This window comes from Paroedura picta, chromosome 1 (genome assembly GCF_049243985.1).
Source record: "Paroedura picta isolate Pp20150507F chromosome 1, Ppicta_v3.0, whole genome shotgun sequence".
In the NCBI taxonomy this organism is placed as follows: domain Eukaryota; kingdom Metazoa; phylum Chordata; class Lepidosauria; order Squamata; family Gekkonidae; genus Paroedura; species Paroedura picta.
The window spans coordinates 22,533,703-22,559,917 of record NC_135369.1 but is presented as its reverse complement, the minus strand read 5'-3'; the positions used below and the strand labels follow the sequence as shown (position 1 = coordinate 22,559,917).

General features: G+C 45.2%; 1 protein-coding gene across 8 annotated transcripts in view; it reads left to right on the top strand.

The window, feature by feature from the left end:
• The window catches only part of ARHGEF2 (Rho/Rac guanine nucleotide exchange factor 2), a 186,277-nt gene that overhangs the window by 34,453 nt on the left and 125,609 nt on the right, over nt 1–26,215 (top strand). For 2 of the 8 annotated variants that reach the window (XM_077326856.1, XM_077326836.1), the window contains 3 exons: nt 6,683–7,005; nt 20,837–21,023; nt 23,925–24,033. In XM_077326856.1, coding sequence (XP_077182971.1) covers nt 6,725–7,005; nt 20,837–21,023; nt 23,925–24,033 — 577 coding nt within the window. In that variant the 5' untranslated portion in view covers nt 6,683–6,724. Of the gene's footprint in view, nt 1–2,467; nt 2,568–4,198; nt 4,404–6,682; nt 7,006–16,480; nt 16,500–20,836; nt 21,024–23,924; nt 24,034–26,215 lie in introns of those variants that run through there. The other 6 variants (XM_077326846.1, XM_077326885.1, XM_077326875.1 and 3 more) reach the window with 6 other exon arrangements.

Below are 26,215 nucleotides of genomic sequence, written 5' to 3'. Positions count from 1 at the left end.
TTTGCGTAGGGTTGCTAGGTCACCTTAGGGTTGCCAGGTCCCTCTGGGCAGTTGGTGGGAGATGCTGGGTGAGCTTACCAGGAGCTGTGAGTTTCAGCAACATGCCAACATGACTACCAACATGACCCGGAAGCGACCTAGGCATGTTGGAGATGTTGGAGTAATGCTCTGGGTTTTTAGTAGAATCTAATTTGACTATAGAGTTTTTGCCCAGTAGCCAGGGTGCACCTTGATGTCCCCAGTGTGCCTACGTCACTTCAGAGTCATGTTGAAATCATGTGAGCACAACACTTAAATATCAGGTTTTCCTCTCTTGGTTGGAAGTAATTCCCCCCTTCTGTGGTGGAAAAGTGGGGCCTGGCAGTCGGGGACCCCATCCCCACAGGGGGATCGGGCATCCCTAGGTCCCCCAACCACCAGCTGAGGATGGGTTGCTCGATCCAAGTTGGGAAACTCCTGCAGATTTGAGAGTGGAGCATAGGAGGACAGGGACCTCAGTCCACCGTCCAAAGCATCTGTTTTCTCCAGGGGAACTGAACACTGTAGTCTGGAGATGAGCTCTAACTCTGGGGAATCCCCAGGTCCTACCTGGAGACTGGCAACCCAAGTACTGTGAGAGTGTTTTACCCCCTTCCTCCATACCACTATAGATAGTTTTTTTTCTCCTCTAGGACAGGGGTAGTCAGCCTGTGGTCCTCCAGATGTTCATGGACTACAATTCCCATGAGCCCCTGCCAGCAAATGCAGGAAGCAGCATAAAATGCTCAGCAAATGCTGGCAGGGGCTCATGGGAATTGTACTCCATGAACATCTGGAGGACCACAGGTTGACTACCCCTGCTCTAGGATGATTTATAATATTATAAGTTATGCAAAATAGTAACAGCTGTATCATTTTGCAGAGTTCTTTAATTTATTTTGCAAAGTTCTTTCTTTTTTTTTCTTTTTTTCTTTTTTTTTTAACCAGTTTTTTTTCCTACATTATTTTTTGTTAAGCACAGTGCAGGTACACAGAGCTCTCTGGAGAGGGTTGGTTGGTTACAGGTGTAACTATCTTAATAACTGGTCTGACCACAGAATCCTTAGCACTTCAGCAACAGTGGAGGCATTCAGCAAGAGAGGGTAATGGGCTTCTGCAGTGAATCTGAGATCTCGCTCCAACCGTTCTGTTAGCTCTGGGAAGAAGAGAAATGAGGTGTACCAGTTGCTTGTGTGTTCAAGTTGTAACCCGAGTTTGCTTGCCAGCTACACCTTCTTGGCTGGCACATTTTTATCTTTGTAACTGGCTTTCGCTGTGTTGTTAGAGTATACAGAATTTTGCAATTCTAGAAAGCTTAGTATGTCAGGCTTGAGTCAAAAATAAGCATACATTTGGGGCTCCAGTGACGAGTGGGAGAGCCGTTTCCTAATATTTCTATTGAGCCTCCCCAGTGATTGTCTCACTACAAGGAAAGTAAATTGATGGGATTCCAAGAAAACGAGAGAGAGAAATCAGTAATTCTTCTAAAGTGACCATCCAGGGAGGGACGTGTTACTGATGTTTGAGCCATCCATTGTGCGGAGTGGAGGGTAAATTTTGCTCTCATAACAGTACTTAATTCTCAAGCAGAATTGTTGAGATATTCAGAGCAAGTAGCCACCATTCATTTACACAAGAGGTTATGAAGAGTTGCAGTCAAGGTTAGGTAGGATTTCTGACACGGGCATGGGGAAATTTCTGAAAATTTGGGATCAGTGCCTGGGAAGGGCAGAGTTTAGGGATGGATGGGAATTCAGTGGGAATGCAATGCCATCAAATCTACCATTCAAAGCTGCAGTATCTTCCAGGACAGTGGTCCCCAACCCCCGGTCCGGGGACCGGGACCGGTCCGTGGCTCTTCCTCGTCCTCCTCCCCGGCTTCTGCCTCGGGGGCTGCCCTGCCACTCTGCTGTGGGCTCACCTTTGGTGCTTTCCAGCAGCCACCATGGCTGGGGCTCCCCCTCAGCATGCCACTGTGCAGCAGCTGCTGGTAGCACCCCCCAGCGGGCAGTGGGAAGTCAGGGGTGCCGGTGGGAAAGCAAGTGGAGCACGGGTTCAGGTGGCAGTGGCGAAATTCCTCAGCAAAAGACTACTTCTCCTGGGCCTCAGTAAAATTGTCAAGCGTTGGCCGGTCCCCGGTGATAAAAACGTTGGGGACCACTGCTCCAGGACAACCCCAGGTCCCACCTTGAGCTTGATAACAACTCAAGAGGGTATCACTTGGAAGGATTGAAGGTTTTCCCTTTCTTTAGTTCTTGGTGTGCAACAGAATGGTGGGAACTGTTTATATATTTACTGTCTACTGGTAGACTGGATGTCTATCATTCTATCATGTAAGTTCTGTTTTTAAGTAAAACCGATTTGGGTTTGTCCTTTCGATGAACGATTTGTCATGTTGAGTTTCCTTGAATTCCTTGTTGAATAAATTGTCTCTTTGTCATGATTTTAGTGGGCTGGCCAGACACCAAGACATTTTCCCCTGGAGACAGACCCCACTTCTGTTGAAATGCTTTTAAGTTTAATAAGTAACAAAAGTGGCAGTTGAGGAGGTACGTGTATCTAAAACACCCCCCTACTTCCTTCCCTTATTCTGTCAGCATTCCTAAGGCCAAGATACACCAGAATCTTGGTTGGAAATGACAGTTCAGTGCGGCCTTTGTGACAATGACCAATTATACATGGCTATCTTCTCTTGCTTTCACTGTCCGTGTCTGTCAGGTTTTCATTTTCATTCGGCATTGATTTTCCTCCCTTCAGCACTCAGTTCACTTTCTGATCGCTGTTTCCCTAGGTTTTGAATAATAGAATAATATTGGAAGGGACCTCCTAGATCAGCGGTCCCCAACCTTCTTGTAGTCGGGGACCGCCTCCGAGGGTGGGAGAGAGCCGGCGGCCCAGCCACAGCAGCTGCACGTAAACGCGCACGCGCAGTTGCCACGCATGCACGTTTTTGCCACTAGGTGGGGCTAACACGCATGTGCAGAACAGCCGCACGTGCGCGTTTTCGCCAGCAGGGGGCGCAAACACGCATGCGTGGCGGCTCCGCACGTGCGCGTTTGTGTTGCTGGCGTGCCAGCGGCCGCGCCTGCCTCTTCCCCCCCTCTCGCTGCTTGAAATTAATGAGAACATGGTTCAGAAGTGGTGGTTTGTGTGTTCATGCGCCCACGTGCAAAGCAGGATAGCAAACACTTTCCCCCAAAATGTGGCATTATTCCCCCTCTCATCTTGGGAAACCCACAGTTCCCCATTCTTTCCACTGTGCACTCTCTTGACATTCATATTGACTGTATTCCTTTGTGTTCCCTTTCATACAAGGGACTAAACGGTGAGGATTTGAGTCGAAGGAGGGAGGGAGAATTGCTGCTGGGTTTGATTGGTGGCACATGACCCGGTGCTGGGTCTTGACCCCCTTCCTCACTCTGCTCTTCTATTAAAAAGTAAGCAATAGTGGAGCTTGTATACCAATGAAAGAGGGAGAACCCCTAGCAGTCTGCTAAGATGGCTACCCAGGGGTAAGTACAGGTTGAAGAATCTCTATCATATTTTTAAGAAATCACGCAGAGTGAAAGTGACCAATAAGGAGAGACCAACCGCGCCCTGCAAAAAAAGAAGTAAATTTTGGCGCCACTTGTCTTTTTTTTTTTTATTGGTGTATGCCGAATATACTGTGATTTCTAAGAGAGAAATCGATGGGGGGGAAGTGCAGCATACACACGCTGCATTTGAACTAAAGTCCTACCGACTCCAGTGAAAATTGGAAGTAAGCTGTGTGTGCATAATAGGCCAGTGACTGGAGATGTTTTTGTTTTTCTTCTTCGGAGACATTTTATTTATTTTATTACTTGATTTCTATCCTGCCCCTCCCGACAAGTCAGCTCGGGGCGGCTCACAACAATCATTAAAACAAAAACAATGAACCCCATAAAAACCCCATAGATATCCCTTAAAACAATACAGTACAATTTAATACAGTCCCATCACTCCCTTCATCCCAATCCCCATTCAACCAGAGGGTCTAGTTTTCCATTGGGAGAGAGGCAACAAGAAACGGGGATCTTGGCCAACTTCAAACTTTAAGAATTCTGTCTTCCCTTTCCAATTTTTCCTGTTGTTTGAGGAACAGTTGACAGTTGCCTAGCAACCCACCCCTGGGGTTTCCAACTGCTGTTTTCCCTCAGCTTTCCTGGTGTGCTGCAGCAAGTGCATGAGTGTAGTTTTTTCAGCTGGGAGATGGCTTCCTTCATTCAGAGGGCTGCCACTTTCCCCTCAGTGCCTTTAAGCAATTGTGCAACAGGCAAAACTGGAACTTTACCTTAGTTTGAATGTCTGTGTTACCCCGAGTCTACCACAAAAGCTGGTAACGGCTCTGACTGGCAAATGGCCAGGTACGATTCAGGCCCTTTTGGTGTAACAAATCCAGCCACTCTGTTTGCCTTTTTTGAGTGGGAGATGTACTTTTGGTTTTAAACCAGACCTGTCTATCTGGTAACTCAGGAAAGGGAGCTGCCAAAGTATTTTGGGGGATTCCAGTTTTGCCTAAGCTAGCCGTGTTTCCTGACTTGAGGCCTCATAGGCAGTACTGAGGCCTGGTATAGTGCTCTCAAACACCTGACAGGCTTTGCTGGCCTTCCCACTCAGGGAAGGTCATTTCTTAGTTTGATGTTTATTTTCTGTTAAGATGTCGGGTGTTTTGTTTTGTTTGTTTTGACAAATAAAAAAGTTTAGCCTCAAGGTGGTGAGCAGGCAGAATAGCTAGGTTGTCATTTTGTAGTATCTTAGATTGAAGGGAGCTAATTTGCATATAATATTATTTTGCTAATTGTGCACCCCCCCCTCCATTATTGTTTCTCCTACCAGTTGCTCTTTGCTGATGTTGGGGTTTAGGAGGGTAGGGGAAAGTAAGCATATTGAGATAAGATTAATATTGGTCTGAAAAATTAGAGTTAATTGGACATTCACAAACATAGTCCCCCCCCCTTAAAATGACCAAAAAGGAGTCTAGGAAATCAAAAGTCTGAGCAGACACATTTTAGAACGCACAGTTCTATCTCTCCTAAAGTTTTCAGAAAAACCAAAGTACATTTCTGCACAAAAAGGGGAGAATTGGACCTGTTATTGGCCAATACATTCAAGAAATGAAGCGGGATCTTGTTTGTCTTATTTATTTGCTAAAACTCTGGCATTCATTATTGGAACAGGCAAGGAATAGATTTTCTCCTCACTAAAATGGGTGGATTGGGTGAAGTACTTGCCTGCCAATTTTGTTTACTTGCTCTATAAGGATTAGCAATTTTGTTCATCTTTAAGAAAAGAAAAACTGAGTATCTGGACCAGCTAATGGGCCAAACAAGGACCAAATAGCTTGCTGCTTAAAAACTAAGGTCTAATTATACTTTTTCTTCAGGTTGGCTTGAGAGATGTGTTCTGGAGCAGTGGTCCCCAACCTTTTTATCACCGGGGACCACTCAACGCTTGACAATTTTACTGAGGCCCGGTGGGGAGGGGGGGTAGTTTACTCCTCTACTCTCAACCACTGCCCTAACGCTCTTTGATCGCTATGGTAATGTTTAAACATCCCTTCAAAATAAGATACAGACACGCCACAACAATGAACATAAGGAATATTTTATTTTCATGGAAATTTTAACTCATGACAATGGCAAATCAATGGGAACCCTGAGCTTGTTTCTCTGCAACGAGATAGTCCCATCTGGGAGTGATGGGAGACAATGACACCCGAAGTGTGTTGTAAAGGGACGGGGGGGGGGGGGAGAAGGCGTCCTTCACGGCCCACCTCCAGTTAGTCAAAGGACCACATGTGGTCCGCGGCCCACAGGTTGGGGATCGCTATTCTGGAGTTCCATGCGTCTGAGACACATGAGGCCTCTTTCAGATTGAGGCTACAGTTTGAAAGAAGGGGCTTAGTATTTCCTCCTCACATTGTTCTCCTGACTCTCCTGAAATGGCCCCGTGGAGTGTGTTTGCTGTTTGGGGTTTCATGTATACTGATGGGCTACAGATTATTCTTCTCTAAGATGACAAACAGTGGCTTCTGAGGGAAAATTCTGTGTGTGTGTGTGTGTGTGTGGGGGGGGGGGTGTCCTAACATTTTTATCAACACATTACAAGCTGGATCTGAATTGAGCATCTTTGTGCCTGGGAAAAGTAGAAGTAACCCAGAGGAAAATAGCATTTAGTTAGGCTCCTCATTAACAGGGCTGTTAATGAGGGCAGCCCAGTAAAGTTTGTGTCATGTAGAAATCTCCTTTACAGTCTGTCATGATTACCGGTGTGTCTGATTTGAGTTTGTAAATAAGCCTAGGTGCCTGTAGGGAAGCCAGTCCTGGGAATCTCCCAGTTTTACAGTTCATCTCCAGGCAACAGAGATCAGTTCCCCTAGAGAAAATGGCTACTTTGGAAGGCGGACTCCATTGCATTATACTCCATTGAGGTCTCTCCCCACCCCAAATCCCGCCCATTCCTGGCTCCATCCCCAAAGTTTCCAGGAATTTCCCAACCCACAGCTGGCAACCCTAGTTGCCTGTGATTAGGAAGAAATTGGCTCTCCTGATGCCTTTTAGGCTAGTACTGTGGGTAAAATCTGTATAATTTATACGATTAATCTTATCTTTATAACATTATCTTATACCTATTTTCTTTCCAGCAGACACTTTACTGACGTTTGGACCCGTAACCTGCTCCAAAGATGAACGGCTCAGCCTCTGAACTCTTCCTGAGCCCGTATGATGTCACTCCCCAGCCACCTCTGGTCCAGAAACGCCGCTGCTCATCAGCCTTAGAATCATGCTCATCTGCAGTGGAAGACTGGGAGACAGCAGATCCAGAACAAGAGGATGACTGCCAATTCCTAAATGTGCAAATGCGCAGGTCGGGTAATCTGAGAAGTTCTGCACATGCCTATGACTTTCGACGGCACAGCTGGGAGCCTGGGAAAGTGCTCGAAGGTCCAGATTTTGATCAACAGAGGTAAATACTAATATATACATGTACTCACGCACATACATATATATGTAACACAGTAAGCAGGCTTATGAATACCTCCTTGTCTACAGTAAGGAGGGATGTGCCTCCATGTACGGATGCTTGTTCTTTTTCTTTTAGATAACTGTTGTATCACAAATAAGGTGCTTGATGTAGTGATTAGGAGTGCGGACTTCTAATCTGGTCAAGCCAGATTTGATTCTGCGCTCCTCCCCCCATGCAACCAGCTGGGTGACCTTGGGCTTGCCACAGCACTGATAAAGCTATTCTGACCGAGCAGTAATATTAGGGCTCTCTCAGCCTCAGTTTCCTCACAGGGTGTCTGTTGTGGGGAGAGGAAAGGGAAGGCGATTGTAAGCCACTTTGAGACTCCTTTGGGTAGATAAAAGTGGCATATAAGAACCAACTCTTCTTCTTTCCTAATTTTATTCTTATTTTTGCCTTTTGGAGCTGCCTTGGCTAATGTTTCAGTAGGGTGAGTTGCTAATGTTATTTTTCAGGATTCAGCTAAGGGGAAGGATCCATATTGTCAGTAGCACACATTCCATTTAACAGTGGGTGCATGGGCATTAAGGGACAGCTTGCCATTTCACTCAATTTCACATCTGAATATAATATATTAAAGGACAATTACATTTTTCTATAATATTTTTATGAACTACTGTGTTTTAAATAAGTGAAGGACAAGTCAAACCGTTGCTGAACACTTATATAGCTAGCTGTGAAGTGTTTTTAATTATGTGCAATAGTGCATGTGTGGGAACTTGTGTAGTATTTCTTAACATGTGAAACGGGTTTCTTGCAATCCTGCCCTTTTGGTCTCGAAAATGTTGGCTTTTTTAGTGGCTTTTCATCATCTATGGCTCCCAGACATGCATTTGTCACAGGAAATAGTCAAAAGTAGTGGTATTGGGGAGGGGGGGTATAAACAGTTGACCAGTCTGAGAAGTCCAGAATGAAAGAAGTACATTTTTGACAAGATTTAAATCCTTTTGCTGGTATTCTTCCAGAGACAAATATAGCATGATTATTGAGTATCATTTCCTCCTCTGGCCACTGATTGGGGCAATTGGCACTATATAGTAATAAAATGTTAACTGCCTTTTCTGAAAGCTTTCAGCTTAGATCAAGACAAAGGAATGTGTGAAAAGTGAGCAGAAATATTAAAAGAGAAGGTAAACATGAGAAAACAGATGGGCTTTTATAGTTTTTTTTTTCAGAAGAAGAAAGTGAGGAAATTGGAACTGTCAAGAGGAACAGTCTTCCGGAGGCATCAGGCATTGAGAGTGGGAGGAGGCAAAAAAGTTAAGAGAGCATGGAGGAAAATTAGTACTATATGACTAGAAATAGTATTTTACAAATGGAAAGATCGGAGAAATGAGTTTGTGGAGAGATTTTAAAGATAGAGCAATAAAATATTGCTGCTTCCAGTGGAGGTTTTTCTCTATTTTGACATCCAGGATGGAGCTTTCTTTCTTTTCATTTTAAATGCGTCTATACAACATTGTCCCCTAATAATTGATTTCTATATTTCCCCTGGTTTGCTCTAATCTTGGCCAAGCCTGTTTTGATAGTTTTCTTTTTTATAAAGTTCACTGAGCACCTTTGCACAGCATACAAACCAGACGATACACATTTCTTATGCACAGCATAGAAACCAGAAGGTGTACAGAAGGTCCCACTCGTACCAGCACCCATATTTCACTATTACAAACACGGGATGGAATGGATTATTACAAAGATTCCACGTCAACTACAATCTAATCCTTTTAACTGGAGATGCCATGAATCCTTCTGCATGCAACTAAGGTGCTCTAGCAGAGAAACACTGCCCAGCCCCTATAGTCTTCCAAAACTACTCGCTCCAGCAAAGGCTGGCCGAAGTGTCTCACTTGGAGAAACTGGAACAAGACATGCTGTTCTTTATTTGCATCAGGGGCTCTGAGTACAGGTCTAATAGCTGTACTCCAATCTCGCCTGAGGCTGTTAGATAAGCTAAATTTTGCTGAAAATGGGAAGGCTTGCTATTTTCCCTGCAATTCTTCCTCTGTTCTTTATGCCTGCCTTTCATCCTGTGCTGCATTTCTTTCCTCTTTTTTATCGCTCTCTTTCAGCAGCCTGGCCTGGAAAATAGCTGCCTTGATTTATTGCAGCCGAACAAAGCCTTGGGCAGCAGGCAGTTTTCAAAACTGATGGGGCCTTGTTGATAGACAGGCTGCCTCCATGTTCAGTCAAGCTTTTATTTCTTTTAAAATGAATTGAACATGGATAGGCCTTTGTTGGTGGTAAGAGAGGCTAAGGTTTATCAAGCATAGTGCTGGGGATCAACCTTAATGTCAATCCATGCCAGATGTTTGCCTTTGTCAGGCTTTCTCAACCAGGGTTTTGTAAAACCCTCGGGTTTCTTGATGGCACTGGAAGTGGTCCTTAACCACTTAAGGTTCTTAACCACAACCACTTAACTCCAGGTGGGAGTTAATTAATTTTTAACATATTTTAAAATTTTGTTAAACATGTATTGAGTGCTGTGACCATATATGGTCATGCCAACTTACCCCCCCCCCCCTTACAAAATGGCCAATGATGGGCCTGAAGGAGGTAGGAAGGGGAGGAGCCCCGGGTTGCTGTGTACACAGCTATGTTTCCCAACTATATTCTGCACAATCGTGCCACTTCTGGGGTTTCTTGAAGCCAGAAGAAAATGCTTCAGGGGTTTCTTAACGGTAAAAAAGTCAAGAAAGGATGGTCTATAATCATCAACTGACCTTTGCACTTTCCCGTTACTGTTCTGATCAGAATTTCTATCTCATGCTACTTTTTCTTTCTGCAGAAGAGCACAGGGCTTCCAAAATTTCATAGCTGGGAACAGGGAATTTTAATACACCCATTTTCCTTCCTAGGATTGCTTCCTGAAGTTCTTGATCCTCTATTACACATTGTTTACGATTGCACTCGAGCCTGCTATGTTTGCTCACTCTTCAATGGCCTGACTTTCACTGTTTAAAAAGCCAAGGTGTATTCTTTTTAGGCTAAAGATATGCTAGACAAACACAACTGTCTTACAGTTTGTTCTCAACAGTTCCAAGTGAGTGGTGTGCACATGAAATAGAAACCTGTGCAATGCATGGCACCTAAGAGTTCATGTATATAAGAGTTCATGTGTGCTAAAGACAGGGTGAATTCAGCAACCCATTCACAGAATTAAAATTTAGAAATGCTGTAAAGGACGCTAAATCCTGAAGAATAAACAAAGTGAGCAACTCATATTAAAATTTTAATGACATCAACTAAAGATAAAAATATTCATCAAAAATATAAAATAAAAACCAGGGACCGATGGATTAGGTGGCAAAGAGACCGGTGAAGAACAACATGTTGTTGAGTTGCAACCAGCCTGTGGTGACCCAATTTACAGGGTGTTCCTGGCAGGAGATAAAAAGAGGTGCTTTGCCATCATCTTCCTTTGTAGTTACTCATTCAAGTTGTGACCATGGCCAGCCTTCCTTAACTCTTAAACCCCGACAAGCCTAGGCTAAGCTGCGCTATTACTGGTACCTGCTTTTTTTTCCCAACTGCAGGGAAGGGGGGTTGAGCTGAAAAATGACTAGAAGGTTAAATTCCCTCTCAAAGCCTTTGTTTATAAATCTGGAAACGCTTATGCAACTACAAGTTATGTCTAGTTTTAACCTTCATGTGTGAAATAACATTTTTCAAGTATTTATCTACTGATCTGTTCTGGTATCTTCCTATCCCCCTGCTCCTGCACTGAGTATGGTTTTTTCTTCTCCCGTTTTGAGAATCCGGTATCTTCCACATGAAAACAGGGTTGTGTAGTTTCCTTATCACTACAGTAGGGAAAGGAAATGGCCACTGTAGGGGAAATAGCTGCCATGTTGGCGGGAACAGCAGAATCTGAACTTTTCCATTCATATGGCAGCCACCGAGACTTGACTGCAAGCTTTCCTTAAACTTTGGAATAAAGCAGTTTGAGAAGCTGGGGAAACTGTACCATGTTGCAAGGGGAACCCCCCCCCCTTCCCAACAGCATCAAACTTGGGCAAATAACTCACGTGGAAATACCCTCAATCCCAACCCAGCAGTGGTTAGCCAAGTGTTACATAGTTCCCCTCTTCCTTTTGATATCCATGGTTTGGGTGCACTATGAAGGCCAAACATCTTTCATTGGGATGTATTATTAGGTCTTATTTTTTCAGTAGTATGACTTTAGGCAACATTTTTCCTGCCAGGGATAGGGACTTATACAAAGAAGAAATTATACTATGTGAAGTACAATAAAGAGTAATAACAAAAAATGGTGACTATGTATTCTTCTTTGTCAATGAAGTATTTATTATGAAGATGAAATTGGTTGTAGAATATATTGAAAAATAGAGTCCAGTGTTCTTATACACAACGATTCACTATTAGACCTTTTCATAGTTCTTCATGGGTGAGCATGTTCTTACTTCCATATTAACTTTTCCCCATGATGTATGTTCATGTTAATATTGTTAATTTTATTAATTAATAGGATTGCTAGATTTGGACCGAGGAAGGTTTTTCCTGCAGTGTTTTCAATATGTCCTACAAGCAATTTCATCTTCATAATAAGTACTTAATTGACAAAGAAGAATACTTAGTCAACAATATTATTACACTTTATTGTACCTTACCCAATACAATTTCTTCTTTGTATGAGCTTTCTACACTGTGTATTCCTGCACTGTGTATTTCCTACTTCTTTTGTTATCAGGACAAGGGACTTGGCTTTATTTCACCATTCCATCATGGTGTCTTAGTAAGATATGTACTGCTTTCAGGAGCAGCAGTTTCTCCTCATCTGAAGGATACAGGAGGAGCCAGGGGCCAAAAGACAAGCAGGAATGAGGGTCAAATTAGATCTCACAGACGTGTATATCAAGCTTGTACCCCAACCCATGTATTTTCCTGGAGGTGCCCAATCGCAGACTAAATTCTGCTGTGGATCTCCCTAATTATGTAATTTGTTAAGCATAGAGGTGTTTGGAGGTTCAGTCTGTGGTCGAGTAGTGTTCACCAGGGGCAGTTTCTTAACCAGAATTTTGTGAAAACCTATGCTTTCTTGATTGCCCTGGAAGGGTTTCCTAAATGGGTGGGAATTAATTAATTTTTAATATATTTTAAAAATTTGTTAAAAAATTATTGGGTGATATGGCCATATATAGTCATGTTGACCCCCTCCTCCTCAAATGGGCAGTGTTGGCCCTGGAAGGGGTGGGGTGTGGACCTCAGGTGGGTTTGCACACAGCTTCCCAACCATATTCTGCATGATCATGGTACTTCTGGGGTTTCTCAATGCCTGAAGAATGTTTCAGGGGTTTCTCAATGGTAAAAAAATTGAGAATGTCTGCTGTAGATAAAGAGACAAGTGTTAAGATTTTTTAAAAAAGTAGAATTAGGCTTGGGGAGCAATTGAAGCCTGTAAGACTGAAAGAAGAGGAGGATGTTAGACACTTTGGATATTTCCTAAGCTTTCTTTGCTAGAGTACTTGGCTCTCCCTCTGTGTTTGAAGAATTCAGGTTCTAGTTCTGTAGAGACTGGCATTCTGCATATGTAGATACTTGCTTCTTCAGCTAGTACATGCATGGATAAATACTCTAAAGTGACATAAAATTTGAAAGCTTTCACAGTCTTGTTGCATGGCAAAGTATATTCAAACACTGTAATCATATTAATAGAAACTTTTCCACACATCTATCCTTTTAAAAGGATGCTTCACTGCACTTCCAGAATGAAACCTGTCATTTAACATAAGACTTGGGGCTGAGCCAAATTCTGGTCCAATTTCTGTGTATTTGGTTTTGATTTGAGTCATAGGCTGCCATCTGGTGGTAGCAAGGGACATTCTCACTCTGTTTCTCAATGTGGTTGAGAAAGGGTCTTTCTTGATGGACTACACAGTGAAAGGGATTAGGGGAAACCTCTCACAACAGATTGAACCCCAGCATCTCCTATGGCACCCAGTATGAGACACTTATCCTGTGTTCCTTTTTTTTTTTTTGGTAATAAGATGGTAAGAAGAATCTTGCTGTATCAGTGAAATGTCATGTAGCCCAGCATTTAATTCCCCTCAGTTTTTCACCAGATGTTCTTGGGAATCCCTGGGAATGGGCATTAAGGTAACAGCTGCTGTCCCACAGCTGACCCCTCCAGAGTCTGGCTTTCTGAACTGGGGATTTTATGTACACTTAACTAACTTCTGATTTTCTTGGCAGTTAACCCACAAGCACTGGAATCAGTTTTAGAACAAACTTTGAGTCCAGTGGCACTTTTAAGACCAACTAAGGTTTATTCAAGGCGTGAACTTTCGTGTGCATACATCAATTTTGGCAGGGTTCTTCGATATCTCGATCTTCCTTCTGCACTTTCACAGGTGTGGAGTCAGTTTATCTTCTTCTGTACCTGCCTTTAATAATGAGGATTTTCAAGGGATGGTGATGTCATCTTTGGTGGCTCAACCCCCCTCTTTTAAAAATGCACTAAAATACTGATGTATTCCTAGAATGTGGTAACAATAAGCAGGCTCTCTGAATTCCCATTTTAACTCTTTTTTTAAAAGTAATTTTGTCTCTAGCACCTTTCCTTGGGAAAGTATTCCGTTTTCCTTATATGAGGGAAGAAGTTACACTTAAAAACAACAAAAGCTGGGGATTTTGAGAACCTGATAAACATATTGTTGCAATGTTTTAATGATATTTTAGAACAATTAGAAAAATGATACCACTTGTGGGGGGGAGTGATTTGATCACCACAGTCACAAGAGGCAGCTTAGTGTAGTGTTTAAGAGCGGTGGCCTCTGATCTGACGAGCTGGGTTTGATTCCCCACTTCTCCACATGCAGCCACCTGGGTGACCTTGGGCTAATCACAGTACTGATAGTCCTGGGCCTAGTCTGCACACAATAGATCTTGATCATCTGGAGAGCAACTTAATAGCAGGAGATTTCCAGCTGCCGCCAGGAGGTTGGCTACTCTCTGAATTGAACCAGAAAATACCTGAAAAAGAAAAAAAAAATGAACTGAAAACTGAAGGCATAAAAATGCATACAGATGCCAGAGTTAAAACAAAGCTGTATAGGGGCTGAACTGATAAATAAAAATCCACAAAGGAAAAGCCCCTGCTCTGAACTTTGAGGTTTTGTTTGTTTATACAAGCTTTATGGTTGCCTTGTCAAGCTGATTTAACTGAAGATGCTAGAGAAAATTATCCTTCCCACAATTTGTTGACTTGCTGATATATTTCAAATGGCTGCATAAGAATTTAAGAACAAAAGAGAAACCATGTTGAATAGAGTGGCCGAACCACAAATCGAACCTTGAGCTGATACCTTGGTTTGTGAACTGAACTGGTTCATATCAGTTCATGACCCATTTCTGCTCCCTGCTGCTTTTTGCAGGGAGCAGAAAGCACAGCTCAGAAGAAGACAGTTTGTTTTTATATGCTGCTTTTCTCTACCAGGAGTCTCAAAGCATATTGTTATCAATATGCAGATGACACCCAGCTCTTTCTCCTGATGGATGACCACCCTGATTCTCCCCCAGAAGCATTAGCCAGCTGCCTGGAAGCAATGATGAGGTGGCTTAAGTAGAGCCGTCTGAAGCTCAACCCTTCAAAGATGGAGGTCCTATGGCTAGGCAGGAAAGGTCCAAGTGAGGAAATACATTTGGCCAACCTGGATGATGTGTAGCTATCAGCGGTTTGCTCTACCAGGAACCTGGGTGTGAACCGGGATGCTTCCCTTTCAATGGAGGCCCAGGTCACAAGAGTAGCACGGCTGACATTCTACCACCTTTGCCAATCCAAACTATTAGCTCCCTACTTGGCCATGGAACACCTAGCCACAGTGATCCACGCAACGGTCACCTATAGGCTAGACTTCTGCAACTTGCTCTGTGCAGGCCTACCCTTTGATCCGGAAACTACAGCTGGTCCAGAATGCAGCAGCCAGGGTCCTAACAGCAACACCATGGAGGTCCCACATTTGGCCTCTTCTCCAACAGTTGCACTGGTTACCAGTTGAATTGGGATCAGGCTTAAGGTTTTGTTCCGTTGCCTCCAACCAGCTAGTGGCCCCAAGGAAGTCCATTTGACCTCAACCAGGGCCAGAGCCTTCTCTGTCCTAGCCCCAGAGGAGATCAAGGCTGTAACTGAACTAAAAGAATTCCACAGGGCCTGCAAAAAGGGAGCTCCTCTGCCAGGCATTTGGTTGAAGTCAACCGAAGCCAAACAATATTGATTGGGCCCCCGAACCTCCCTCCCTTGAACCCATATGCTGACCAACTATGGGTCTGTTAGATTGTTACTGTCATTGTTATAATGTTATTTTCTCTGTTTATTCCTATTATTATTACTGTTCCCTTTATTTGATATAGTCACAGAGTGCTGTTCTTCATTTTCGTTCCACGTGAATTGCCCTGAGCCTTAGGGGAGGGTGGTATACAAATGCAATAAATAGATCGATAGGCTTACAATTGCCTTTTAAACCCCTGCTTTCTGCTCTTCACAAACCACCGCAAAATACCTTAACAGTTGTGGCAGATCTTCAGTTCAGAAACATTGCTTCACAAATCATGAATGGGCTAAAAGTGGTGATGAACTTCAGTTCATGACCCAGCTTGTGCGCATCCCTGGATCAGGCCATTGGGCCACACTGTGTCACACAGTGGCCAAAACTTAGGTGCCATCAGGCACACCACCAGCAGGGCCAGAACTCCAGAAGCCCTCACACTGCTGCCCCCCAAAGCACTAAGAAAGACAGAGCATCGTTGCCCCAGACAGAAGAGCGTTCCTGCCATAACTTGTGGCTAAGAGCCACTGGTGGACTTCTGCTCCAAATGTTGATCCAACCCCCTCTTGCAGTTTTCTATGCTTCTGGTCACCACCACTTCCTGCTTGCTCACTCCTTCATAGGCCTCTTATTTGTAAAGTCTCTTCTCGCAGTTTTTACTGTTGCTGTGCTTAATGGTATTTTTAATTGAATTTTGGGTTAGGTTTTATTATCTTTTTGGGAGTCTCTTAAATTGCTCTTTTGTTATATAGCGTGATGTGATATATATTTAATTATTAGAAGGTGGCATGTGTACACGTTGAAGTGAGAAGTATATACTTACAACAGTAGAGTTTCAGCCCCCAATTTTCTTCACTTGGAGGTGTAGTTTTTCTGTTGCAGAAGACTGAGGGGGGAAAAAAACCTCATTGAAGACTTACCCCCTCCTCCTCCCCTGTTCACTGCCGAAGAGTTGCTTGGAAACACAGAGAAACCCAAACCGCTCTCTCCACTTCTGCAAATGCAATGGGATGGGGGTGCAGGGGTGGGGGTGTCTGAGAAGGAAGTGTGCTACAGAACGATTCTTGGGGCCTGGGAAGCAGCAAGAAGCGAGAACCATCCTGGGCTCAGGAGGGACCTGTTGGGCTGTCGGCGGGCATCTTGTTTTAACAAGTGAGTAACTTTAGTTTTGCTCGGCAAGCCGTGTCCATTTTGTTGCTGAGTTTGTGCCACAGGAGGGGACGCCCTGTGACTGGAGCTCTGGGTTTGGAACTCCAGGGGGCAGCAGGTTGTTTGCAGGGACGACCTGTATTTGCAAAAAAAACAAAGGCAGGAAACTCCTGGAAGGCTTTTGCTACAGACCAGGCCCCATTTTTGTATTAATAGAAAAGAGCAAGAGCCTAGTAACTCCTTAAAGGATAATAACATTTGTGACAGTCGCTGATCACTTCGTTGTTTTTGTATTGTTCTCTAAAACTGTTGCCCAAGGGGAAAAGATCTTTGTAAAATGTACAAAAATCTGCACATGATTTAAAGAATCTGAGTAAAGGATGTCACGTGCATGTCACCATTGAGCAGCAGGTGTCATCTCAGAAGACACACTTCTTGGATGTGAGGGATGGAATTGTGTCCCCGCATATCACATGTGTGGAAGGGGAGGAGGTGTCTGAGGCCCACACATGAAGCATAAGGAATGGCTGCCCTGCCCTCCTACACACCTCCCCCCTGCCCCCCATCTGAGTGAAAAAGTCTGGCCTGGACTTCAAGCCTTGATATGGTCTCTTTATATTGTTTTAGAAATAAAATAGAAAATGATGTTATAAGTCATGAAAGAAAACGTATGAGGTGGGATCAGGGAGAGAGGACCATGTTACAGATTTCTTAGATGATGCTAATACATATCAGAGCCACTATCATCTTAAAAGAGGTATTTCTTTCCATAAAAGGGGAGAGTCCCACTTTGTCTGACTATTTGTGTATTATGTTCGTTGTTTTTTAATTATGCATGTGACTGCTTACCAGTCACTTTGTGTTTTCTATTGGCATAGAATCATAGAGCTAGGAGGGACCTCCTGGGTCATGTAGTCCAATCCCCTGCACTATGCAGGAGACTCACAACCCTATTGCTCATCCACTGTAAACTGCCACCCCCTTAAGCTTCCACAGAATCAGCCTCTCGGTCAGATGGCGCTCCAGCCTCTGTTTAAAAATCTCCAAAGATGGAGAGCCCACCACATCCCAAGGCATTTCCTGCAAAGTTTGGGAAGGACTGAAGGAAGCATCTTTTTAATGGACCTTTTTCTTCTGCCAACACTTGGTGATAGCAAAACATATCAGGGAGAGAACTGCAAGAAAGCTGTCAGTTATAGCTGTCAGTCTATCCCCTCATTGAATAAAACAGAAATTGGGAGCAGGTCTGTTTCTCATTAAACAGTTGAACAGAAGATTATTAGCTCATTTTGCCTCCTATTTTTGGAAGTTTAGAGATCAGAGATTTACCTAAAAGGTATTTGAATGGCATGCCCAGATTCCAGGCAAAGGGATGGAGCCAACCAGCTTTCCTGCTCAATTTCATGGAACTTCCTTGCTTATTGTGTCCCATTTCCCATTGGTTTTATTCATTCAGGTGCCACTATCCCCAACGTAACCTTTTTGGGCAGTCAGAAGGGAACACTTCCTCTCTTTTTCATCCGCATATAAGTTTGTTGGGTCCACAGCAACTCCTGGAGAATCCTTTCAAAAGAATACCTATGTTAAGTCTATTGCGGTAAAGTGAAATGGAAATCAAGTGGCACCTTTAAGACTTACCGTGTTGCCTTTGGCTCAGTTTGAGCCTCAGATAGGTGGCAACAGACGGACTTGGCACATGCAGCAAGAGATGCACAGGGCTGTGTTTTCTCCTTGGCTAGCTGGCAGCCTTGCATGTAGGAAGTGAAGGGGTTAACCAGGTATTTGAATAGGGTTGCTAGGCTGCACCTCTGACATTGTTCTTCCCTCCAAATCACTGAGTGAATTAGGCCCAGTGGAATTGTGGTTTCTCCTCTGTGTGCATCCTTGGTCCTTTTTTGTCTTCTCTGTGGGTGGCGCATGACAGGCCTGGGGAGGAGAACAGGTGGGTGGGAGGGAGAGGAAGCTGCCTTGTTATATCTTCTGCTTAATTGACAGTTTTTAAAAGAGAGAGCCCACTAGGTTGCACCCATAATCCTAGGTTTAAATGAGGACTCTGTCTTGGAACTAACTTTGAATGCTGTTTGTTTCGAATTATGGCCATCCATTACTAAAGGGGACCTAAAGTCATCAGCAGTCCCAGCTATAACCCAGAAAGAGAGATTAGAATTTTGTCAGATTAAGCTTTGACAATTCCCCGCCAATTGCCATCTTAACCCTGAGTTTTCCAGGGCAGCCCAAACTATTAGATCTTAAGAGAAGTCAGGCATACCAATTTGCACAGTACTGAGGATGATCTGGAAGTGTCTTCCCTATCTTTACTCTAACCACACCTTTTCCCTTCCTATGGTGAGCTCTTTAGGAACCTGAATTTAGAGTGGCTCAGTTTGAATGGCTAAGCCAGTGGTTCTCAGCCACTTTGAAGTCGGATTTGTAAACTTACTCAAGTTTTCTAGACATGTTTGCAAAGGAGTTATGTACTACTTTCCTCCTTCTAAACATAAAATGCAGGAATCTCATACTAGTTAACACTGAACAAAGACTGTATTTCTTGGTTATTTGGCAAAAGCCAAAATTTGCCACCAAACCTTAATTTAAAAAAGAAGCCAACCTTCAGAGGGGAAGGGGTAAGTGTGATGGATGAATTAGCATTTTACTGGCTTGTATTTATTATTTATTTTATTTTATGTATTATATTTATATACCGCCCTCCCCGGGGGCTCAGGGCGGTTTACAGCAGCCGGCTCAAGGTTGACTCAGCCTTCCATCCTTCCGAGGTTGGCTTGCTGGGGGGTAAACGGTAATGACTGGGGAAGGCACTGGCAAACCACCCCGTATTGAGTCTGCCATGAAAACGCTAGAGGCATCACCCCAAGGGTCAGACATGACCCGGTGCTTGCACAGGGGATACCTTTACCTTTTACTGTACTAAACAGGTTATACTGTGTATTTGATCTTGCAGTGGCCTATGGCCTGGTGCAATAAAGTTTGATTTGACTACTAAAATAAATGTTGTTAGTCTTTATGGTGCCACTGGACTTTTAAAATATAGAGCTAGGTTACATCAGCTGGTAAATAACAGCCCAATAAGCCTCTGTTAGGGGGACTGGGTGTTTTTTCTCCAGGCCAGCTGGCATCTGTTAGTTCATCTGCTACTGCAGAAGGGCTTGTGCGTCTCCTAAAGAACTCAGGAGTGGGGAAAAATCTGCTTTCATTTCATAGGATTTTTCGCTTAGCTGATGGCTTCATTTCTGGCTTCTTTCCTGGTCCATGTTTTATTTCTAGGATAAAACCACATTTGGTAATGGGGGGTGGGGAGGAGATCAAGAAGAAGAAGAAGAAGAATTGGTTTTTATACCCTGCTTTTCTCTACCAGAAGGAGTCTCAAAGCAGCTTACAATTGCCTTCCCTTCCTCTCCCCACACCAGACACCCTGTGAGGTAGGTGGGGCTGAGAGGGCTCTGGCAGAACTGCTATATGAGAATAGCACTATCAGGACTGTGATGAGCCCGTTCACGTAGCTGGCTGCATCTGGAGGAGCAGGGAATCAAATCCAGCTCACCAGATTAGAAGGGACTACTCCTGACCACTCTGCCAAGCTGGTTTCAAGATGTTTTCATTACTCACAGGTAGCTCTCATTAAAGAAAATATTGGTTGCCCCCAACCATAGGTTGTGGGCAATGACAGTTGAGTAGTGCTTGTAACAACACCTTTCTGTCCAAAGTCACCCGAATAATATTGTACGTCTTTTGGAATTTAAAAAAGAAGTCAATCTTCGGAGGGGAAGGATGGATGGATGAATTAGTGCTTTACTAATTTGTAAGTGAGCAAGACAAATTCTGAAGCTAGAATAGCTCTAGAAGAAGAGGTTCTTATATGCCGCTTTCCCCTACCCGAAGGAGTCTCAAACTGGTTTACAGTCGCCTTCCCATTCCTCTCCCCACAACAGACACCCTGTGGGGTGGGTGAGGCCGAGAGAGCCCTGATATCACTGCTCGGTCAGAACAGTTTTATCAGTGCCGTGGCGAGCCCAAAGTCACCCAGCTGGCTGCATGTGGGGGAGTGCAGAATCGAACCCGGCATGCCAGATTAGAAAGCCCCACTCCTAACCACTACACCAAACTGGCTCTCTATAACAAGAGAGCCTGCTGCGACTCCTGTTCAGATGTGATGGTTATCATCACCTTCATAATACTTTGAGAAGGTGCCAAGGCTTGGTTTTTTGTGAAACTTCAGTGGGAGAGACTTTCGTAATTGAGAACATGCGAATGTGTATGTGGGGATTCAACTTTGGGTCAAATGAAGAAATAACAATGGAAGTTCTCAGTGGCTGATCTCTTAGCTTCCTTTCCAGTGTGAGTTTGAAAGGATTAGCCCCTGACGAGATCGATTCCTCCTCTGTGGGGCAGATGGACAGGCATGCTCGGGGCAGGAAGGACCCCCGCCGAATCCCCATCATCCGAAGCAATGATGAGATGGAGTCTCTTCTCTCCCAGGATGAAGAGGATGATGACCTGGAAGTTACTCAGGTATTTGGTTCTTGGGTTACTTGTAGTTTCCTTTTGCCCCTCAGATCAGCTGTCAGCCATCAGAATCCAATGCACTGTGCTGGTTGCAGGAGCTGTACATTAAAGAAACAGGACATAGGCTTATACAGTAAATTTCAAGACATGCTTGGAGGAGCAGAGGGGAAAGATGGGGTGGGAGATCCATTTGAGGGTGCCAGAATGACAGTGGTGAGATGGACACAGATGGACATAGGGTGGCTTTTCTCTTGTTTGGGGCTTTTGCTGGATAGCAGTGGCTCTGCCTACTACCCAGGAGTCCTTCAACCTCTAGCCATTGGCAGAGGCGAGAATTATCTTCCCATCAGCTCTGGGGAAACAAGGCAACTGGCACTTGCACCAGTGTTCTCTTTGTCAGGAAAGGAAGGGAGGGAGCCACCCACAGCTGCTTGTTTTGGGTCAGTGTCAGGAGCACCTCTGTTCTTTCCTTAGCTGTAGCGTTCTGCTGAAAACAAGGGCTCCTGAGTGTTTTCAGGATGGGGAAAACATCTCTCTCTCTTGATATGCCAGTAAAGAGAGGAATACCAGTTGCATTCACTAGGGGCCTTTCTTCCCGTCACTTTAGGGACAACTAGGCCTATGATCATAGAATCATAGAGTTGGAAGGTACATCCAGGGTCATCTAGTCCAACCCCCTGCACAACCACTACACCAGTTTGGTGTAGTGGTTAGGAGTGCAGACTTCTAATCTGGCATGCCGGGTTTGATTCTGCACTCCCTTACATGCAGCTAGCTGGGTGAGCTTTGGCTCGCCACGGCACTGATAAAATTGTTCTGACTGAGCAGTGATATCAGGGCTCTCTCAGCCTCACCCACCTCACAGGGTGTCTGTTGTGGGGAGAGGAAAGGGAAGGCGAATGTAAGCCGCTTTGAGCCTCCTTCGGGTAGGGAAAAGCGGTGTATAAGAACCAACTCTTCTTCTTCTTCTACAGTGCAGGAGCTCACAACTACCTGTCTACCCACAGTGACCCCAGTTTCATGCTCAAATGATCGTTCCACCAAACATCTCCAGATTCCAGCCTGGCCTGGAGGAAATCCTTTTCACACATAATACTGCCAAGACAAGTCTCACAAGTGATGCATTTGATTTTTCCTACTTAAATGCAGAACTTTACATTTTTCCCTATTAAAATTCATTTTATTAATTCTAGCCCAGTTTTCCAGCCTCTCAAGATCATCCTGTATTTTGAGTATGTCTTCTCGTGTATTTGTTACCCTTCCCAGTTTAGTATCATCTGCAGATTGAATAAGCACCCCCTCTATTCCTTCATCCAAGTCATTTATGAATATGTTGAACAACACAGGGTCCAGGACAGATCCCTGAGGCAATCCACTCATCACTCCTCTCCAAGAAGATGACAAGCCATTTACAAGCACCCTTTTAAAATCTTCTAATATATAATACATCTCCTAATATTTTGTTTAAAGGCTAAAAAGCAGCCCGAGGGATGAGGTGAGAGTAGTGATGGTCCCAGTTTCTATTGGAGCTCTGACATAGTTAGACATAGCACAATAAAATCAGAGTCCAGTAGCACCTTTAAGACTAACAAAGATTAATTCAGCACTCTTTGTGCTTGCACTCAAAAGCTTACACCCTGAATAAATCTTTATTGGTCTTAAAGGTGCTACTGGACTCTGATTTTATTGTGCTACTTCAGACTAACATGGCTACGCATTTGAATCTATAGTTAGACATAGGTTTTAACTCTCTCTTCCATGTGCTTTTCCCTCTTGGCACAAATGTTTTCACATACAGGCCCCTCAGGCTCCTAGTAACCTCCAAGGGGGGAAAAAGACAGAGGGAGAAAAAAGACTCCCTTGCTTGGGAGGGGAGCTGAGCTGGAAAAGGTTAACCCCTTCCTTACAATTGCATTGTTAACCTTAAAAATACAGTGGAGGATCTGATCCCATGTCTTCCATGTCTCATTTTGCTGCACCTTTAGTCTGCGGCTATCTGTGCCAATGCATTAGTATCCAGATTCAGATGCCTTGGGACCTCATTATTGAAAACAAATTCAGGATCTGAGTCTTGGCTCAGTTTAGCTTCCTGGACATACTCTAATTTTTCACCTGCTCTTTCACCAGCGTGGCGTAGTGGTTAACAGTGGTGGCTTCTGATCTGGCAAGTGGGGTTTGAATCCCCACTCCTACCCCACATGCAGCCAGCTGGGTGACCATGGGCTTGCCATAGCTCTGACAGAGCTGTTCTGGCCGAACAGTAATATCAGGGCTCTCTCAGCCCCACCCACCTCACAGGGTGTCTGTTGTGGGGAGAGGGAAGGGAAGGCGACTGTAAGCCACTTTGAGACTCTTTCAGACAGTGAAAAGTGGGGTATAAAAACCAACTCCTCATTATTATTTCCTGTTCACTTTACCGGGTTTTCAGTTTGTATGCAGCATTCATTTTCATCCAGGACCTGTCAGCTCTATTCAGCTTATTTTCAGTGCTATATCTCAGGGTCATGAAGTAACCGTGATGAAGAAGAGCTTATTCCACAACTCAAAAGGCCTCCTTGCACTCAACTTGCTGGTTGGCTTTGCGGAACCTACTTCTTGCATCATCAGAATCTCTACCCCATCTGTATTACTCTTATTATCCTCATTCTATACCTGATATGATAGGTGTCCCTACTGTGCAGATCAATACATCCTTAAAGGGAGGGTGATCCAGCTAGTGTATATGCTTCTTCAAACCTGGAATAACTCAGAAGGTAGAAACCTGGTTTTGTAATTTCCTTGTAAGCCTCAAGTCGTTGGTCTTGGGGGGTGGGGGATGTCACTATGCAAAACCTCACTCCTCCAAGATGACATTGTTTGGACAGACCTTGTGGCTGCCTGGCATTAACTGTTTTGCCTTGTCTTTAGGAACATTCCAAAAGGATGCAAGCATATCGGGCGTCCCCAAGCACCGGCTGTCCTTCTCTGTCCAAGTCTGTTTCCATGAGTGTCATTGACAGCTACCCAGATGCAGATGGTGAGTGGGGAGACAGTTTACATCATTATATCCTTGGTGATGTAGTTGTTACTGCCCTGTGGTTGAGCTGGGCAGAATATGGCAGGCTCTTGGCCTCAGAGGCATCATTCTGAATTAATTCATGAATTCATTCTCTTCTGAAATACGGAAGAAAAAGCAGCATGTGCTTCTGTGGATGTGGCTAACCGGGGCTGGCTGTTCTCGGAATATGGTGTGCAGGTCCATGTGCATTTATGTTTTGAAAAGTCTTAAACATTTCTGAATTTTCTGGATTATTGTCGGGAACCCGCTTGCTAACTGAAAAACAGGGTGCCCCTTTGAAGAAAACGTCACGCCAGGCCTGGTGAACGATACAACAGGAACAAGCTTTATTTCAGCAACGTGGAGTCCGCTGGTATGGAGTAAGAGCTTCCACCGAACTCCAGGTGGAAGCTCCCTTTTATACAAAACCCACCTCCTTAGGCTGTATTGCCCCACCCAGTACTTGCGGAGGGAACATGCTGATACAATCATGACTCATGCACATATGCGAGGTTTTCCGGGGTTCCTGATGGCCCATTTTCCTGGAACAAAGGGCCATCTCCGGGCCCTTGTCAAAAGGTGGAGGGGGACATTGAGGTTCTTTAGCGGCCATTGCCACCTCAACGATCGGGTGGGGCGCCCAGCTGCCGGCTTGCCTATGATCACCATGCCCTACCTCCGTGATCGCGGGCGCCTCTGATGGCGGGGTTCGGTCCCGTTCCCAAGCCACCAAGGACCGAACCACGACATTCTGCCCCCCCGAAGGTCCATTCTCCAACCCCCCGGGGCGGCCAGGATACCGCTTGTGGAAACGTTCAGTGAGTCGGGGCGCAAGGACGTCCGCTGCCCAGACCCATTCCCGGTCCCCCAAAGCGAAGTCCTTCCATTCCACGAGGTACTGCAACTTCCCCCTGTGGAGTCTAGAGTCCAGGATATCCGCCACCTCGTGGTGCTCCCCCCCCGGCAGGACCTCGGGCGCTGGCGGGGAAAACACGGGGTGCCAAACGTCACCGTCCGGAGTTTTTTTTAGAAGGCTCACGTGAAAGACGGGATGGATGTGCCGGAGGTTCTTGGGGAGCTTGAGCTTGACCGAAACTTCGTTGATCGGGGCCAAGACCTCGAAAGGCCCCAAAAACCGAGGGCCTAGCTTCTTGCTGGGCAAATTCAACCGTAGGTTCCGGGTGGAAAGGTAAACTCGATCCCCCGGTCGGATCTCCTCAGCTGGTCGTCTCTTCCGGTCGGCGTCCTCTTTCTGCGCTGCCTTGACTTTGTGGAGCTGCTCCTGCAGCGACTTCCAGCAGCTCCCGGCACGCTTCCCCCACTCGCGAAGGTCGGCCGATTCCCGGGCGGGGACCTCTCCAAGCTCCGGGAAGTGTCTCAGGTCTGTCCCGTAGACGACGGCAAAAGGCGACATCTCCGTGCTGCTGTGGTCTGCGTTGTTGTACGCGAACTCGGCCAGGGGGAGCAGGGGCACCCAGGTGTCTTGATGATAGGAACCGAAACACCGCAAGTACTGCTCCAGTACTTGATTAACCCGCTCGGTCTGCCCGTCCGTCTGGGGGTGGTAAGCGGAGCTCAGCCCTTGCTCGATGTCTAACAGGCGCAGGAAAGCTTGCCAAAACCGGGACACGAATTGTGAGCCCCGATCGGAAATCACCTTGTCCGGCAGCCCGTGCAGTCGGAACACGTGATCCAGGAACATCCGAGCCAACTGTGAAGCACTGGGGACACTGGCGCAAGGAATGAAATGGGCCTGTTTGGAAAATAGATCTACCACCACCCAGATCACCGTTTTCCCCTTGCTGGGAGGCAAGTCTGTTATAAAGTCCATGGAGATCACTGACCACGGCCGGGTCGGGACCTCGAGCGGGTGCAGCAGACCTTTCGGCTTGCCAACCCCCGGCTTGCAGGTCAGGCAGACAGGACAACCACTGACGTAAGCTTTTGTGTCCCGCCGCAGACTGGGCCACCAAAACCGCCGCCGGGCCAACTTCCAGGATTTTACGAAACCGAAGTGCCCGGCGGTCTTAGCATCGTGGCAGAGGCTGAGGGCTTCCCGTCGTAGCCCTTCCGGGACGTAGACAGCCTCCCCCCTCCGCCAGAGACCGGAGTCCAAAATCAAAGAGTCCCGGAGCTCAGCCAGCTCCTCGTCTGCCCCATA